At 45.0% G+C, this 19,072-nt stretch overlaps 1 protein-coding gene across 1 annotated transcript; it reads right to left on the bottom strand.

The window, feature by feature from the left end:
* Positions 1–13,264: 13,264 nt before the first annotated feature.
* Positions 13,265–18,733, bottom strand: LOC128632709 (uncharacterized). The gene is given in 2 exon segments (XM_053679526.1): positions 13,265–14,652; positions 14,655–18,733. Coding segments are annotated over 2 exon segments (4,287 nt in total). The 5' UTR covers positions 17,921–18,733; the 3' UTR covers positions 13,265–13,631.
* Positions 18,734–19,072: the final 339 nt, after the last annotated feature.

The raw sequence follows: 19,072 nt of genomic DNA, 5'->3' as shown, positions 1-19,072 counted from the left end.
TATTTTAAGAACAGAAAGAACAGTGATGTGTAACACATTGAGTCATCATAATATCTTTTAGACATTAAGAGACATTAAATCACTGTTGTCATAAATTGATCTGTGAATATATTTCAATCTCATACAGGGATTACAGAAAAGTTCTCCGTTTGCAATAACGTATTCTTCAGTGAAAAGTGTTAACCTCTTTTTGTTCGTTTGTTTTGCTTTTGATAGCCGCTGTTGGTAGCAAGGATGACAAAAGGTACAGGGAGTGAAAGCCACAAAAATGAACAAGCATTTTCATTTACTGTATTTGAAAACAAGAACATTATTCTAAATTGTACCAGCATGATTTTACTTAAGAGACCGGTTCAGCATTATAGTAACTCTTGGGGGACCCCCAGCATCATGGTGGACAAATGGGTCATTTATCCCAGACATGTAGAACTTAGGGGTCTAGGGGATCAACTGATATGGAATAAGAGTATCTGATCAAAATATGTTGGTGAAAATATACAGTACTGTGCAAAAGTCTAGGCACCCTTTTTTTTAGTATAAACTTTGTTACAGATTTTTATTTTATGACTTCTACATTACTGAGTCAGTACAAAAACATTTTAGATTTCAAAACATGAAATTAAATGAAATTTTACAGAAAAGTATTTGAATGTCAGTAAAGAAAGCAACATTTTATGTAAGAGACACGTTTCAGACAAAACACAAAACAAAAAAATAACCCACAATGAAGGCTGCTGGATTTTGCTGCTAAAATAAGAAGCAAGTGCGACAGACGTCTCCAGAAGAACCATGTCTGGTTCTGCAAGATGCTCAATAAAACTTACAGCTAATTTCCTTATAAAACTGCACAAACTGTAGCTGAGATGACCCTTTTTTTTCTTTTTTTTTTTTAAGCAAAGGGTCCTCACACCAAATATTGAGTTTGTTTAATTTATTACAGTTTACTGCTCTTTATAGTATTTTTATTCATGTAGAAACATTTAATTTCATTATTTTCGAAGGCATCTTTGCTCTACAGCATTTCTTTGCATTACCTGGCTGTCATTGTTCGAGTTAAATAAATAACTCTACAGTATAATAGGAAAGACGATTTTTGAATGGCTAGTATTCATTTAGAAGCAAGATGCTCCAATTCAGGCATAGAGCTGAGTAGCTGATGGTTAAGGGTCTTGTTCAAGGGATGAACAATGTTTCAAACATCCATGATATTTGCAGTGTGAAACTTTACGCTATCTAGTACAGAATCATGTCTGGTTAACCAACATTGCTTCATTATAAAATAGATAAATAGATAACACTTTTTTGAGAACACTTTATTAATCAGTCCGTACAGGATTATGTGAATTTTTTTTTGTTGCGATTGTTGTGGAAAAAATATTTGATTTTACTGTGGGGTTTTTTTTCTTCAAAATTTGCAATGCAATTGCAACTGACGAAATCGCAATTTCACAAAATTATTTTGCACGGTCTTTCTCAGTGATGTTTGTTGGTAAATGAGACCTTTTTATCAGCGCTCATGTTCAATGCATGTGAATCAAAGAGTGCGTTGGTTGAATATGCATTGTGATTACATCACATGACATAACTTGGCCGAAATCTGCAGAAAATCTGCGGTAATTCTGAAAAATTGCTAGCTCCTCCAAATATTGCAGAGTTTGCTTGATTTTGCATTAATTTCTGCAATCACAAATTCCTGGAGGGACTGATTAATGCTAGATGGGAACTCTATCTATCTATAAACCTTAACTCTACCAGGTTTGCTAAGAAGAATTAGCAAATACACAGAATGTAGTTAATATTAGTTATCATTTTTGGCTCACACCTCCGGGGTTGGGAGTTCAAATCCTGCCTGTTTGCATGTTCTCCCCATACTTCAATGGTTTCCTCCCCAAGTCCAAAGACTTGTTGTAGGCTGACTGGCATTGTTGTGAATGGGTGTGTGAATGTGTGTGCAATTGTGCCATGCACCCTGTCCAGGGTGTCCCCCGCCTTGTGCCACAAGTTCCCTGGGATAGGTGCTCCTGCGACCCTATGTAGGATAAGAAGTATGGAAAATGGATGGATGGGTGAGAATTCACTGGGTATGGATGGATACCTACTATGCCACCCTTAGTAAGAAATTACAGTTTACTCATTTGTTGTTGTTTTTTTCAGAACAGTATATGTTTGTATACAGATATGTGTGTGATCAGCCACTCAAAAATAATTTTAAAATGCTAATTGTTAAAGTAAAAAAAATATATATATATTTTAAATTCCTCAAACTACAGTGTAAATGTACCCTACAATGTACCCTACATGGTACAACAATCAAAGATTATTGACTGTGTTTTTAAAGTACACTACATCACCTAGGTTCTTTAACTAAAGATAAAAAAAGAAGCAAAACTAGGCAAAACAAGAATCAGAACCACGAGGAAGAAAACAGGACCAAAAACCATGGAATGTGAAACACAATGATCAAAGCTTGCTACGGGTATGGCGGAAAACACAGAAACACACGATACATCGCGCCGAATATCCTCGAGTGATAATAAAGTTACTGTTTTGTGTTTTCTTTCCATCCCTCTGGATAATATGACATAGACAGTCTTCCTTTTTTAATGAGTACCAACTCTGGATATATTGAACCTCTGCGAGCAAGACTTCCCATATTTCGTTCAAATCGATTGGTTTGGCGAATTTAGTAGTGTAATGCGCTAATTATTAGGGTAAATATCCAATGGCGCGTTGCTTGGAAGGGTCACAAAGAATCCATATTCTTCCATGGTTCAATGAATATAGATTTCAGTTTTGTTCACAACGAGCCTTTTGTTATGTTAACTACATCTTTGACCGGAACCAAGGAGTTAAATTTATCGGGCCAACCCACCCATTTCACCAGGCAAACTTTTTCCGGTTTTGGGTCTTTTCAGACAAGATTTTCTCGATTTTAAACGTCTTGTCTTTCCTTATGAACTCGGGTTCATAAAATGTTCCCACAATTTTTTCACCATCATAGTCTTGTAATTTATATACTGGGGGATCTCTCAGTATCTGTTCAGAGATTGCAAAATATTCATCCGTAAAGTTTTGCTTGTATCCTTTTTAAAACTGTCTTTTTAAACGGGAAATTATAACGATATCACCGACTTTAAACTTGAATTTTAGTTTCTTTAATTTAGGTGAGAACAGTCCGTAGAAGGTTTTAAATATTCTGAAGGAATTGGCTTCGTTGACCTCGACGGGTTTTATTTTGATGCTGGAATGGTAATTGTGATTGTACGCTTGAATCAAATCCTGTACTTTGTTGGTGTATGTTCTCGTGTTAAAAGCGGTAAAATATCTCCACATCCTGGTCTTTAGAGTTCTGCTGAACCTTTCACACACCGATGCTTTTTGCCCCGTACCCGTAGCAAAGTGAACAATGTCATGTTTTTCATTAATGTTTTTTTTTTTTCAAAAAACTCCTCCCCTTGGTCAGTTTGTAGTTTTTTGGGGACTCTACCTTCCTTTAGAATGGAATCAAAGGCTTTAGTTACCTCAAGGCCGGTCTTGTCTCGTAACACACGTACCCAGGCATATTTGGATAAAATATGTATGCACGTGATAATAAATTTCATGTTGTCATTACTCTCTGACAGGTTGCTCATATCGACTAAATCAGCCTGCCATTGTTCATCGATGTTCTTTAAAATACTTGTTTCTTTTAAACTTTGTAGATACTGGTTTATGTAGACTGTACGCATCCTGCTCTGCTAACCAGTTTTTTATTTCAGTATCATTAGCTCATTTTCTCAACAATAGCTCTTTGCAAACTCTGAACCAGGTTCTGATGGTGTATAATATATATTCTTCATCAATCGTTCATTCATTTCGAGTGTCAAGACAAGAATGATCAAACGCAAGTGTAGATTAAACATTTTATCTCAGAGCACATGAGCATGGTATTACATACTCAATCAAAGTAACATTTTCCATTCTAAACAATTTTAAATCACACACAGGTTTAGATATATGATTAGTTTTACATTCAAATGTTTGAGCAATACAGGTAAGATAAAACTTGATACACACAAATGTGTTAAGGACACACGTTATTTACAAATGTCTTCAGCATTTTGTTTTGTTTGGCTTCAGGCTTTTCTCACAGTCAGAATAGATGTGGCTTGTTTTGAAGTTTCCCATGTATGCGGCGGGTCAGTGGGTTCCAGAAATGAGTGAAAGGTCCTGTAGTCCACAATGTCTTCGTACACCTACTCGTTGAAAATGTCTTTGTTTTCTCCTCGACCTCATTCAGCTTGGTTTTGATGTGAGGCTCGTCTTGCCATTCACACACGATGGCTTCAGCGATACCTTGAATTTTTTCCAGGGATGGAGTGTATCTGATACCACACAATTTCAGATCTCTTGCCAACGTGTATTTGAACCATGGTTTAAACAGTTTTTTCAGCAATCTGTAGGTGTTTAGGTACAGATAGTACTCGTCAGGATCGAACAAACACGTGTTGGAGTTGACTCGGATGATCGATCGCGCAGCCGTGGCAGTTGTCCTTCAGATCTTGTTGGATAATTCTGTCCTGCAGTTCTCCCATAACCGCACATATGATGGCTAGCACGGTGTTGGTTATACACCCGTCGGTTTCCTCATTCGTTGTCAGATAGGTCAGATTTCTTTTTCCTAGATTTTCACAGTCTTCAAAACCCAAACTGGTCATATCATCATCATCATACAGGGTAGCATCAGAGTTGTAGAAAACGGGTCTGAGTTCACAAACCATATTGCTTGTTCATGCTCAGAATGCTTTGACTTGATATGTAGTCTGACTCATTTATATATCATGTGGGGAAGTCTTGGGGAAGGTGGAGTTTCTGCTCAAGAGTAGTATATTGATGATCTCAGAAGAGATCTTGTAGCCTTACTTTTATTTTCGCTATTTCTTTGTTTGTTCCAATTTTTTGGAATAATTCATCGATTTGATGGAAGTAGCGTTGTAGATCATGCCAGCTGGCCGTTCATACCTCACTTCACAGTTCTCTTTGTTATCAGGTGCGTCGTAACTGATTAATACAGCAATGCAGTCCAGTGAAACCTGGTTCTTGGAGAAATTTGTTGCTCTGATGTGGTATTTACATTGCAGAGATGTAGTGCTCCATTTACGCATCCCGGGAAAAGAAGTCCATTCTAACAATGTAGTCAAAATCCTTGCACCATTTTCTGAACTTTTTCCAGTCACCCTCGTTAAAAGTTACGCTCTCTGTAGCATGGCTCCAGTGGATGTGACCCGGCACCGAGAACTTGAAAAGCAAACTGGTTCCTTTTTCTGCATCAAAAAAATCAAGCCGGCTGTACATCCGTTTGACATTACCCAATATTGAATATTTTCATGCCCTAAATTTTTTTCTAATCTTCCCAAAAAAGAGTGAGCTTTTTTGTGAGGTCCTTCTTCTTCTTCTTCTTCTATAAATTTATGGTGTTTATACAGACACCTACCGGATGTGTGTGTGTGTGCATGTGCGCATGTGTGTGTGTGTGTGTGTGCGTGTGTGCATGTGTGTGTGTGTGTGTGTGTGTGTGGAATGCACATGACCATACTATGTATGAATACATTCTATGTGAAAGAACATGTGTGTTTGTGTATGTGAGAATTCACCAGAACCGTATTTAAAGTTTACTACTGATAATAATCAATTAGCTGTGTCCTAAATATTTAAACAGATGTGTGGAAACGCAACAGATTACAACAAACCTAACACATGTAACATTATATATCTTTAACTACGCCTGTCAAGATCAATGATTAATCTATGGGAAAGAACGTGTAACATTATCCATTTTTAACCTTCACCTGTTACAATAATGACAGTTGGTGATGACTGTTAACGACAGCTGTTAAGATAATGACGGTTGGTAATGACCTACACCTTTTACGATAATGACAGCTGGTGATGATCGCTAACGACAACTATTACGATAATGACAGTTTGTAATGACCTACACCTGTCAAGATAATGACAGCTGGTGATGACCTTTGACCTACGCCTGTCAAAATCAATGATTAATCTATGGGAAAGAATGTGTAACAATATATATCTTTAATTACACCTGTCAAGATAATGACAGCTGGTGATGACCTTTGACCTACACCTGTCAAGACCTGTCAACATAAATCTGATTGATGATAATGATCTTGACCTTTGACCTAGACCTGTCAAAATAAGGTTTAACAACATATACAAACTATTTCTCTCTCTTCCATAAATAAAATTATGAGTAATAAAGTGGAATAACACAGGAAAAAATTATTTAACATGCTAACAAAAGGCAGTTCTAAAGGCAAGGAACCAGCTGAAATCTGTAAGTAATTATACCTCCTATCTGTGCAAATTAATATCAGCTGGGTTAGTATATTGATGGTCTATAAAAACGCTTTTCATTACCAAGAAACATCTCATGATGGGTAAAAGTAAAGAGCTCTCCCAAGACCTTCGCAACCTTATTTTTGCGGAACATATTGATGGAATCAGATATAGACATATTTCAAAACTTCTGAATCCTCCAGTATGCATCACTGGGGCCGTTATCTGCAAGTGGAAGCAACATCACTCCATCATCAACTGGCCATGCACAGGAGCTCCTTGCAAGATTTATGACCAGGGAGTAGGAAGAATAGTTAGAAGAGTAGTCCAAGAGCCAAGGACCACTCGGAAAGAGCTCCAGAAACACTTGGAGGCAGCAGGTACCATCATCACAGAGAAAACAACAGGCAATGCACTCTACTGCTCACACTCATCCCACAAGACTCCATTACTAAAGAAAAGGCGTTTAAAGTTTGCTACAATTCATTTAGACAAACCTGTGAAATACTGGGAGAGCAAAATTATGGCCGATTAATTTCTTCATACAGGAAGCATCTTGAAGCTGTCATTACAAACAAAGGCTTCTCCACTAAGTATTAAATAAATTTCACCTAGGGTGTTCAATACTTTTTTCTGTCTCGTTCCACTTTATTACACACAACTTCATTTACGGACTTTAATGTTTGGATTTCTTTATATGTGTGGTTTGAATTAATACCGAAGTCTGGTGAAAACTCATTGGAAATATATTTACTGAAAATGTTGATTATTTTATTGTTATGTTTACTGAAAATGTTGATGGGCTTTCACCATCATGCATTCATCATACTTTTCTCTGTGCTGTTTCAGGTGCTGATTTAAATTTGTTGTGTTGCCATGTGATGTAGCAACTTTAATTTAGCAAATTTTGCACAGTACCTCTCTCTGCTCAGTGTCTGTTATCTTAAAGTTAAAATATCGCCATATAATAGAGGTAGCATTTTTTCTGGCCACCAGTTCAGTGTTGGTCTGCTCAGCATCCATCTTTACCTGGTCTCCATGCTGCACAATGGAAAGTCACATGACATGACCATATGTGCCACATGTGCCACTACCTAAACTGAGACTGACTGGTCATCTTTTTATTAGCGGTGTAGAAAATGGGCAAACAGCTCTGAGAGAGAATAGGTTGTCACGTCCACACATGCACTTATTTATTTAATAAAATCGCAGCATTTTGCAATCATATAATCGCACAGGATGACATCGCGATTGTGATTGCAATATGATTAATCGTGCAGCACTACTGCTGACATACTTCCTTCTCATTTGTGCTGCCTTTCCTTCACCTTGCTTCATACTGATGGCTAGATTAATCAAGAAAAGAGACTTTTATTTACCCTCACCAGACTATACAGGACAAATTGTGCTTGTGAAAGTCACACTCTGCTGTAAGCCTGGCCCCTTGCCACTGAGGTCTGGGAGGGTTTTCCCTACATCTTTCTTCATATACTTTTTCTTCAACATGTCCTCATTTCATTTTTTCTCCGGAGATCTTGGATTGCAAGCATCAAACTTGCTTTAGAAATGCATATGAAAGTATCACAGTAATGTCCTAGTAGTCTCAACTAGCTTTATTTTTATATTTTATAGTTAAAATATAGTTTATAGTTTATTTATAGTCAATTGCAAAATCATTAATATCATCACTGATTTTCAGGGTGCCTTTAACCTGAACATAAAACAACATGTTCAAACCTCAGTTCAAGAGTTGTTCAAAAGTTATGCTAGCTGCAAAACTTTTCTGAAGACCCCACTGCAAGGCCCTTTTCCACCGTGTATCCTCACACAGTGAGAGAATGTGTAATGGATTTGGCCCTGTTAATAATTTTAAGACTTTGGTTTATTCAGCAGGCTTAAGCAGATGGGAGTGCAGCTGTCATTACATATTCTCCCCCAGGAATGTTCCTGTCTATAAATTGAAGATATATGGGCAGATTTCTCCCAAATGACAAATTACTGTCTTAAGATGTGTCTGTGCACAGGTGAGGGAGTGTATTATGGTTTGGGAATTGGGCAAGTGGGATCAAATCTGCTCTGTGAGTTCCTCAGTAGCATGAAACCGCTGAAGTAAGCAGCTGACGAGCTTTCTTAGTTTCACCATTAATCCCAAACAGTTTCTAATCATCATGTACATTACCGAAGGACAGGTTGATATGTTTGGAACTGAAATACATATAGTGTCGCATCTTTAGACACCTCCAGGACATTTAGGATTGTTAGTGTGGATTTGTTTCATGTTAGCTATATAGATCTGTTTATGTGCACACCTCTGCTGCAGCTTTTTCAGTATAGAAGAATATAACTTTAGATCTTACAGAAGTCTTTTTAAAACATGTTCCTGAACAGTGTAACACCTGTGAGTAACAGTAAGTTACTCTAAAAAAGTAATCCACTACAGATTACTAATTACTGCTTTAAAAATGTAATCTGATTACATTACTGATTACTGCATGTAAAAAGTAATAAGATTACTAATTACTTTACATTCACGTAACTTTCAAAACCTATCAAACCTACAAAAATACACTACAAAGTGAAACTCATAGTTCTTTCAGTCATTTTGACATTATCAGAAAAGTTGGATTTATCGTAACACTTGCCTCGGGTATTGTCACGGTTTGTTGAACTACCAGACTGATAAAATATAAAACTTTTCTAACTAGGCTATTTTGATATCGCTAGCCAAGGGGAGGCTAAGCTATCATTGTATGGGTTTACCTGCTACAGTGCCATGCAGAGTACATTATCTTTCCTTATGCTCTGCTCATATCATGTTCATGTAAACTGGAACTCATGTAGACATTTACACACCTTGTTTTCCTGTTCAGCATCAGAGGATGTTACTGTTTCAGTTTCAACCCATTTACTGGTTTAAAATAAAATCAGTGTTTATCCATTTTCCCTCATACTGACTGTGTGAGCTAGCATTTGGCAGAATTAAGAACTGTCAGCCAATAAGACACAAGTGTTTCCACATATTTTCCTGTAAACCCTGTCTGATTGGTCTCACCTCCGTTCACTGAAGATATAAAATTACAGGCGATCTTCTTTTATTGACGTTCAGTTATGTAGTGACAAACCAAGTGGAGAATTATTTGCTGCTAAAGAAAAAATCTTTGGGACAAAATGTGATTTATTTTAAAAATGCATTTTACTTAATATTGTTTTCTTAATAATAAAATTGTAACACAAGTAATGTAATTTTATTGACATCAGTAACTGTATCAAATTACATAAATTTAAAATGTAATCTGTTACATTACTACTTTATCAGAAAAAGTAATTAGATTACAGTAACACATTACTTTGTTACTTTACACCCAACTCTGTTCCTGAATAATAGTTTTCATACAATTATATAGACACATTCATGCTTATTTCCCATTAAAACTACTAGATAATACAAGTTTTAGATATGAGCCTGGGTATGGGTATACACTACACATATGGCCAAAAGTATGTGGACACCTGACCATGACGCCCATATGCAAACATTCCAAAACCATGGGCATTACCATGAAGTTGAATTCCGCTTTGCTGCTATAACAGCTTCCACTTGATTGTAGGGCAAAGCTGTGCGGATTTGTGCTAATTCAGGTACAAGAGCATTAGTGAGGTTGGTCACTGCTGTCAAGTGAGAAGGTCTGGTTTTTCCGTCTCATTAAAATACAGGCTACAAATGTCAATAGCGCCTTTCATCCCCTGGTTGTTGTACTTTTTTGCTATGTGAGGAGTTGTATGGAATGCGCTCAGTCACTGCCAGCCACTCACTGGAATTGTAGTTAAGAAGGCAGTAAAGCCCTGGCCCCTTACTTTTATGATGTTGATGAAGTATCAGGAAAACAACTGATACTTCAGGAAAACAACCGCCCCACACCTAGTGGGACAGAAGACCTCTTTGGGTATACAGTAGACTGAGCTGACTGTTCAATTTGCAACAGTTGTTCTAAAATCCTATACATAGAAAAAGCTTCTTTTTTTTCTTGTTCACATATTTTTTATTGTGTTCCTGCTCTTTTCAGTTATATGTAAATTTAAAAAATTTAATAGACAATTTTGATATAGATTGTGCAGAAAATATTATGCCACTGTAAATGTTCAAGTCTTCCTAGAGGGTGCTTTCCATAGTAATAATAGAACTCTAATTATATAATGAATTAGTGCAATATGGAGGAATATGGATTATCGGATATACTAATCTATAAGAGAGACTTCAAGGCCAATACCTGAATACAATCATCATTGCAGGACCTGAGAAACCTAAATATTCTGCACCATTAGTTGGGCAAAGAGCTCATCAGGTTTTTCCCCCTCTGATATGAGCAACATGCTGTCATACTGCAGAAGTGGGGCTTATTACTCAGCCTCTGAAAACTGCAAAAACAAGCTAGCACACTGTTCTACTAACATAGGTACCCTACTTAGTAAACTGGTGAAAATATGCGAGAGCTCTCACCTAAACTGGGTCTTACCACTGGCATTGATGAAGATGCGTTCACAGACCAATCGTATGACGCACTTGACTCCTCATGAAATGCTTACTGGGCGCTCAATGCCCATGGCGTTCACCCGAGGTCCATACACAGGGCCGTCTTTGGCACAATTGGAGGGTGAAATGCAGGATTATGTGCGAAACCTCACCCAAATCCATAGACATTTGTATTCACAGGTTAGTAAGGCAATCCACGGAGGGTACGAGGTATGGGAGGATGTACGTCAAGTGGCATCCGGGGACCAAGTACACATTCGTACCTTCAAGAGGAAGAGCCCCCTTGGGGCACGCCGGGAAGGACCCTTCACTGTGGTCGCTGTAACAGCCACAGCTGTGAAAGTTGAGGGGAGAGATCATTGGTATCACTTGAACCAATGCCTCCGCTCCGGATCAGGTACGGGACTGCTACGGCAAGAACCACCTTCGACCCCAGGCCTTGCCAATACAAGGCAGCCCACTGAGGCGGAGATGTTAACCGATAGTGACAGTGATTCGGATGCATCATCTCTGGGCCCTGCCTACGGCACTCGAGCCCAGACTAAGCGGCGGGCTGTGGAAAAACTAGATAGACCGTCTCAGTCTGATGCCATTAGCCCAACCGGCTCTTCGCTTGTCTCCCCTCCGTACTATGACATTGACCTTGTTCTCTCGCCCCGAGTAGAAGTGACGGGTGTTGTAGCTACCAGCCCGCAGGAATTAGTAACCCCATCGGAGGAGGATTTTCTGTCAACACTTGCCACTCTCTGGCAGGACCTTGACGACCCTGCCTTGCCTCTGGGCACTATTGACTTGGATACGCTGCAGTTAAGCGTACCTCCTGAGCTTCAGTCTCCACATGAATCTTTGCACACTCCCCTACCACCGGTTCCGGAGAGCACTGGTTTTACCGAGTAGTTAGGGGTTAGGGTACCTTTTACCACAGGGCTAATAGCATACCTGTTCTTTTTCTATGACCCGATGTTGATGTTCAGAAGGACTAATCATACCTTCATTGTATAATGGACTAATCATACCGTCATTATACCCCTGACTGTATACAGTTCCATATATAGATTGTGGCTGGTCAAAAGCATGCGTGCTCCAAATCATTCTTTTAATTTTATTTTGAATTCCGTGTGATTCCCTGTTTGGAAACTGAAAGAAAGTGTTTTGAGTTCCATGATGACGTTCATCTAAACACAGAGCGCGCAAGAGAGGGAGAGAGCGCGTGCGAGAGATTTTTTTTCCTTTTCTTTACTTTTTTTTCTACCCCTTTTTACAATCCTTCAGTTATCAAACTTCACACTACACATTAAAGTCAAGTCAACACTCAATATAAATATATATATATATATATATATAAATGCTTAAACATATTTCTGTAAAAATTAAAATCAATCAGTATTTTTTTATGTTATCAGTCCGGAGAGAACTTTAATGGTAGTTTATGTGTTGTGCCACGTTGTTTCTTCTGCACAGGCATATCGACATCTTTGCCTGACTAATGATAAAACTGATCAGCTGACATTTGAACCTGTTCCTTGTGAGTGATGTACTTAACAAATTAATTTAAAAAACCCTTAAAAGTAAAACAGACCCGAGGTTACAGTCTCTGCCTAATCACAAGGACCAATGTGGTCCGTATCAGGCTAAGTCACATCCTCCCTGTTGAGATAATGTTTAGCCTAAACATTTGGTTTTAGAGAGCACTGTACCTTCACAGCAGTATTAAATGTAAGTAAGTCAAGTGAACTGACTCACTAACAAGAGCTGGAATAACCATAACTAATTTGTGTATCTGTGATTCCTATACGGGTACGTGGCTATACATTATTAAGCAGTGTAAGTGTGAGTTCTTCTGGCGTGTGGTATTCATGTTGCATAATGATGAATAATTTCTGCATATTTTCTCTTTAAATGCTGGTTATGTCCAGTGATGAGTAATTAGCAAGATCAGATGGCAGTAGTAGTCTGCACATTTTAAACTCTCTGTAAGGTGTTGTACGCCTGTTACAGATGTGATATCTGAGTCCGTAAAATTAGAATAAGGTGGTGATTACTTAATGTGGAATTCGGGTTTTGCAGGGAGTACGAGTATCTGGATTGGGCAGCCTTGCATAATGGTTCCTTTTGCTGACATGGTGTGCTGATGTGAGTTTGTGAGTTAGTTTAATTACAGTCTCTTTGCAACAGTGTAGTTTGAAGTGATCTGTTTCTTTTCTGAACCGTAGAGTGGTGAATAGAATAAAGTAGTTGTGTAAATATACAAATATATATATATATATATATATATATATATATATATATATATATATATATATATATATATACATACATATACATATACATATACATATATATATATATATATTGTGAGGAATTAGCCCGGGGAAGGGCGGCGTACAGACCCACAGGAGACAGAAGGATGGGTGCAGATGGTGCTTTATTGTGGCTAGGGTGAGGTGAACGTGTTATAAATGGATGAGTGCGGGGTTTTGTGAAGGCGTGACGGCCGGCGGAGTCGACTCGTGGCGGAGGCGGGATTCCCGAGGCGGGGCGGGGGTTTTCCCGGGCCGGCGTCCTCCGTGTGTGCGACTCTCACTATCCGGCGGTCTCGTCCGCGCTCGCGCCTCCTGGAGAGAGGGAGAGAGAGAGAGAGAGGGAGAGAGAGAGAGAGAGGGAGAGAGAGAGAAATTAGCGTGGGGCGTGAGGTTACCGTCGTGATCGGAGATTGCGAATCGCTGCAAACACGCACGGAGTCCGTTTTGACACTACGATATTATCTTCCGCTTCCCGGCCGGAAGCGCGCCCTTTTATCCTCCTCCGTCGTCGCGTGAGTGGTGGGACTTCCCCGTTGGATCCGCCAATCGCTGGCCGGAGTCGCGTCAGTCCCGCCCTGCCGCGGCGGTCCTTCCGGCTGGTGGAATGTTCGGCAGGAAGCTGCCCACGTCGTGCCGGTGCGGCAGTCGGAGAAGGAGCGTTTTCCCTCTTGTGTGCGCCGGATCTCTGCCCGTCGCGACAGTACCCCCCCCAGCTCCGAGCCTACTGCCGCTCGGTGGTGGGCCCAGAGGGCGTCTCGTCGTGAGAGCCCATCCGCGTTACCATGCTGGGCCCCTGCCCGGTGCTTAACCTGAAAGGAGAAGTCTTGTAAGGCGAGGAACCAGCGGGTTACCCGGGCGTTGGTGTCCTTCGCCTTGGCCATCCACTGCAGGGGGGCGTGGTCTGTTATGAGGATGAAGTGCCTGCCCGCCAGATAGTATCGCAGCTCCTCGATGGCCCATTTTATTGCTAGTGCCTCCCGCTCGACCGCCGCATACTTCCTCTCGGCCGGGGACAGCTTCCGGCTGATGTAGAGGACTGGGTGTTCTTCCCCGTCGAAGGTCTGGGAGAGGACGGCGCCCAGCCCGGTCTCGGAAGCATCAGTATGTACAGTGAACGGGAGGTCAAAGTCCGGGTTGCGGAGTATCGGCGCGCTGGTGAGGGCCTCTTTTAGGGCCTGGAAGGCCCTTTCTGCATCGGCTGTCCACCTCACCTGGTCTGGCTGGCCCTTCTTTGTAAGGTCTGAGAGGGGAGAGGCTACAGCAGAAAAGTTAGGCACGAACCTGCGGTAGTAGCCCGCCAATCCCAAGAAGGCACGTACCTGTTTTTTCGACGTCGGACGTGGGTAGTCCTTCACAGCCTCGATCTTTTTTTGTTGGGGCTTCAGCATCCCCCGTCCGATGCGGTATCCCAGGTACTGGGCTTCCGTCAGCCCTAGGTGGCATTTCTTTGGGTTCGCCGTCAGGCCGGCCTCCCGGAGGGCTTTCAGGATCTCCCTGAGGTGGAACAGGTGGAGGAGTGTATGACCACGTCGTCCAGGTAGGCCGCGGCAAACTGTCGGTGGGGTCGCAGGAGGATGTCCATTAGCCGCTGGAACGTGGCAGGCGCCCCGTGCAGCCCAAAGGGGAGAACCCGGTACTGCCAGTGGCCGGTGGCCGTGCTAAAGGCTGTCTTAGGCCTTGCCTCCGGTGCGAGCGCCACTTGCCAATAGCCTTTGGTGAGGTCCAGGGTCGATATGAATCGGGCTCTCCCCAGCCTCTCGATCAGGTCGTCCACTCTGGGGAGGGGGTAGCTATCAAACTCCGACACCTGGTTCAGCCTCCGGAAGTCATTGCATAGCCTCATGCTTCCATCCGGCTTCGGCACGACGACGATGGGGCTGGACCAGGGGCTGCTGGACTCCTCGATGATGTGGTCCCGCAGCATGCGACTGACTTCCTCCTCGATGGCCTGGCGCCGGGCCTCGGGGACACGGTATGGCCTTTGTCTCACCACTACACCGGGAGGAGTCTTGATTTCATGCTGGACCAGCTGAGTCATTCCCGGGGCAGCCGAAAACACATCTGCAAACTGGTCGATCAGCTCGGTAAGCTCCTGTCTTTGGGTGGGGGTGAGGTCCTCCCCGAAGCCGACCAAGGTACCCTTGCCCCGGTCCGAGTCCTGAGCTGCGAACGCCGACATCACCGGGGTTGGTTCCACCCACTTTTTCAGCAGGTTTACATGGTATAGCTTCCCGTCCTTCGGCTTACCGGGCTGCTGTAGGCGGTAGTTGACTGGGCCCCGGCGCTCGAGGACAGTGTATGGACCTTGCCACCGGGCGAGGAACTTGCAGGCGCTGCTGGGCACTAACAGGAGGACCCGGTCCCCCGGCTGGGATTCCCGGGGCTGGGCGGGGCGGTTGTATACCTTCTTCTGCTCCTCCTGCGCCGCCAGCATGTGCTCCCGGATGATGGGGCCCACCCTGTCAATCCTTGCTTGCATGTCCTGCACGTACTCGACGACGGAGCGGAAGGGGGATGGTTGCTCCTCCCAGGCTTTGCGGGCCACATCCAACAATCCCCGCGGCCGCCGCCCGAACAGGAGCTCGAAGGGCGTGAAGCCCGTGGACGCCTGGGGGCACTCCCGAACGGCGAAGAGTACATAGGGGAGGAGGAGGTCCCAGTTCCTCCCCTCCTCGTCCACCACCCGGCGCAGCATCCGCTTGAGGGTCTGATTGAACCTCTCAACAAGTCCGTCGGTTTGGGGGTGGTAGACGGACGTCCGGAGGTGCTTCACCTGTAACATACGACACAAATCCGCCATTAGCTTCGAGACAAAAGGCGTACCTTGGTCGGTCAACACGTCCTTGGGGATCCCCACTCGACTGAAGAGGAGTACCAGCTCCCTGGCGATGTTTTGCGAGGTGGCCTTGCGGAGCGGCACCGCCTCAGGGTACCGAGTGGCGTAGTCGACCAGGACCAGGATGTATTCATGGCCCCGGGCAGACTTGGGTAGGGGCCCCACGAGATCCATGCCCACTCGCTCAAACGGGACGCCGATGATGGGCAGGGGTATCAGGGGCGCCGGCGGGGGCCTCCGCGGGGCCGTGCGTTGGCACTGCGGGCACTGTTGGCAAAAGGCCCGGACCTCCGCGTCCATCCCGGGCCACACGAAGCGGTCCCGCAGTTTCTCCAGGGTATTTCGGGCCCCCAGGTGGCCGCCGAGGGGATGGGTGTGGGCTAGGTGTAATAAGACGGCTGTCTTGGCTCGGGGCACCACCAGTAGGTCCACCTGCTCCCCGCGGCGGCAGGCCCGTTGGTACAGGAGCCCCCCTCGGACGAGGAAGTACGATGTGGGGAGCCTCAGGTCTGGGCTCTGGTCGACCCCCTCTATCACCCGTACCTGGGCCCAGCAGTGCTTCAGTCGGTCGTCCTCCTTCTGCTCCCGGCCGAACTTTCCCTCCCGGTTTACCTGGGGAAAGACAGATGACAGAGGGTTAGTAGTTTGGGGGGTCTTACCTTCTGAGGTGGCCTCTCCGTCGTCCTGGGCCAGGTAGGCCGGCCAGGTTGGGATCCCCTTCCCCCGCCGCCGCGGTCTCTGGGACTCGGCTCTCGGTACCACCCGGAATCCTGGCCAGTCTCGTCCCAGGAGGAGGGGCACGGGGAGTTCGGGGATGATTCCGACCTGGAGGGGCCAGGTGCCGGCTTCGCTCCGGATCTGGACCTCAGCTGAGGGGACCTCCCGGGTGTCCCCATGGACGCATGTCACGGTAAGCGTCCCGCTTGGGCGGCGCCCCTCAGGCAGGATGGAGGGTTGGGCAAGGGTCACCGTGCTCCCGGTGTCCAGTAGGGCGGTTACCGGTCTCCCTTCGACCCACACCGTCACGGAGGGCGCCTCCAGAGGTTGCTGCTGATGGAGGGCGCAGCCTGCCAGCCATGGTTTTGTAAGCAGCCGGGCGGCTTCCCTCTCCGGCTCTGTAGGCATGGGCTCGTCTCGGGGGTGTTCACAAGTGGGCGCCCTCTGGGGGTTCCTCCAGATGCGGGGCCGGGTCTGGCGGTCAGACCGGGGGCCCTGGGCACCGAGGTGCCGATCGAGGTGCTGCTGCTCCCCGGAGTCGAGCTCCAGGGTGGCCAAGGTTCGCTCCAGGGCAGTCAGGAGTTCCTGGGGCGTAGTTGGGGCGTGGGCCCCCACGGCCTGTCTCTCTGCCCGGGGTAGCGCTCTCAGGAAACGGTCGACCGCCACCTTCTCCGCCACCTCCGAGGCGGTATGCCGGTCCGGTCGGAGCCATCGTTTGGTGATCCGGAGGAGGGCGTTCATCTGGCAACGTGGTCGAGCACCTGATCGATAAACCCAACGATGGAATTCAGTAGCTGCCTGGCCAGGGGTTCGGCCACACCACGCCAGGACTCCCTCCTTCATCGCCAGGTAGTCCGTAGCCTCCTCCGGCTCGAGGGCATAGTAGGCTGTTCGGGCCTCTCCCGTGAGCAGGGGACAAAGGGCACGGGGCCAGTCGTCACGGTCCCACCCCTCCCGGCGGGCGATACTCTCGAAGGTCTCGAAGTACGCCTCAAGGTCCTCTTCGGGGCCAAGGGGGGGTAGTAGGCGGCGGATCTCGCTGGTTGCGTCGGGGAGAGGCATGGAGGCGGCGGGGGTCTCAGTCCTCATGGCGATCAGTGTCTGTGTGGCGACCTGAAGGCTTTCGGCGAGCTGCTGTGTCACGGCGTGCTGCTGGAGGCTGGTCTCCAGCAGGTGTTGCAGGGTGGGGTCCATTTTGTGGGGCCCCTTTTTTTTTTTTTTTTCCTCTCTCTCTCTCTCTCTCGCGGGTTTATTTATAAATTTTTTTTGTTTGTTTTTTTTTTTTGTTTTTTTTTTTTGTTTTGTAGTAGGCGGGTCTGTACTATGCCCGCATCCTCCACCAGTTGTGAGGAATTAGCCCGGGGAAGGGCGGCGTACAGACCCACAGGAGACAGAAGGATGGGTGCAGACGGTGCTTTATTGTGGCTAGGGTGAGGTGAACGTGTTATAAATGGATGAGTGCGGGGTTTTGTGAAGGCGTGACGGCCGGCGGAGTCGACTCGTGGCGGAGGCGGGATTCCCGAGGCGGGGCGGGGGTTTTCCCGGGCCGGCGTCCTCCGTGTGTGCGACTCTCACTATCCGGCGGTCTCGTCCGCGCTCGCGCCTCCTGGAGAGAGGGAGAGAGAGAGAGAGAGGGAGAGAGAGAGAGAGAGGGAGAGAGAGAGAAATTAGCGTGGGGCGTGAGGTTACCGTCGTGATCGGAGATTGCAAATCGCTGCAAACACGCACGGAGTCCGTTTTGACACTACGATATTCTCTTCCGCTTCCCGGCCGGAAGCGCGCCCTTTTATCCTCCTCCGTCGTCGCGTGAGTGGTGGGACTTCCCCATTGGATCCGCCAATCGCTGGCCGGAGTCGCGTCAGTCCCGCCCTGCCGCGGCGGTCCTTCCGGCTGGCGGAATGTTCGGCAGGAAGCTGCCCACGTCGTGCCGGTGCGGCAGTCGGAGAAGGAGCGTTTTCCCTCTTGTGTGCGCCGGATCTCTGCCCGTCGCGACAATATATATATATATATATATATATATATATATATATATATATATATATATATATATATATATATATATCCTATACGGTGTGCTATGAATATGTCATACAAAGTATACGAGTTGCAATATTTAAATAATACAAAGTAGTGGTCACAAACTCGAGGAATGGAGCATATACTGCACAATCTGTGAAGTTATACGGTAGCTGTGACTGAGCTGAGAACTGGATACAGGTGTGTGTGATCTGGGAATTGCAGTCCATGGCAGCCAGCCATGTTTGCGGACCGCAGTGCAGGATGGGAAATGTGGGTTATGACATGAGTAGATTTAACACTACCTTAATATGGTCAAATACGATTTAA

This window comes from Ictalurus punctatus, chromosome 3 (genome assembly GCF_001660625.3).
Source record: "Ictalurus punctatus breed USDA103 chromosome 3, Coco_2.0, whole genome shotgun sequence".
NCBI classification, from domain to species: domain Eukaryota; kingdom Metazoa; phylum Chordata; class Actinopteri; order Siluriformes; family Ictaluridae; genus Ictalurus; species Ictalurus punctatus.
The sequence above is the reverse complement of the archived record's forward strand: the minus strand, read 5'-3'. Positions and strand labels throughout refer to the sequence as shown.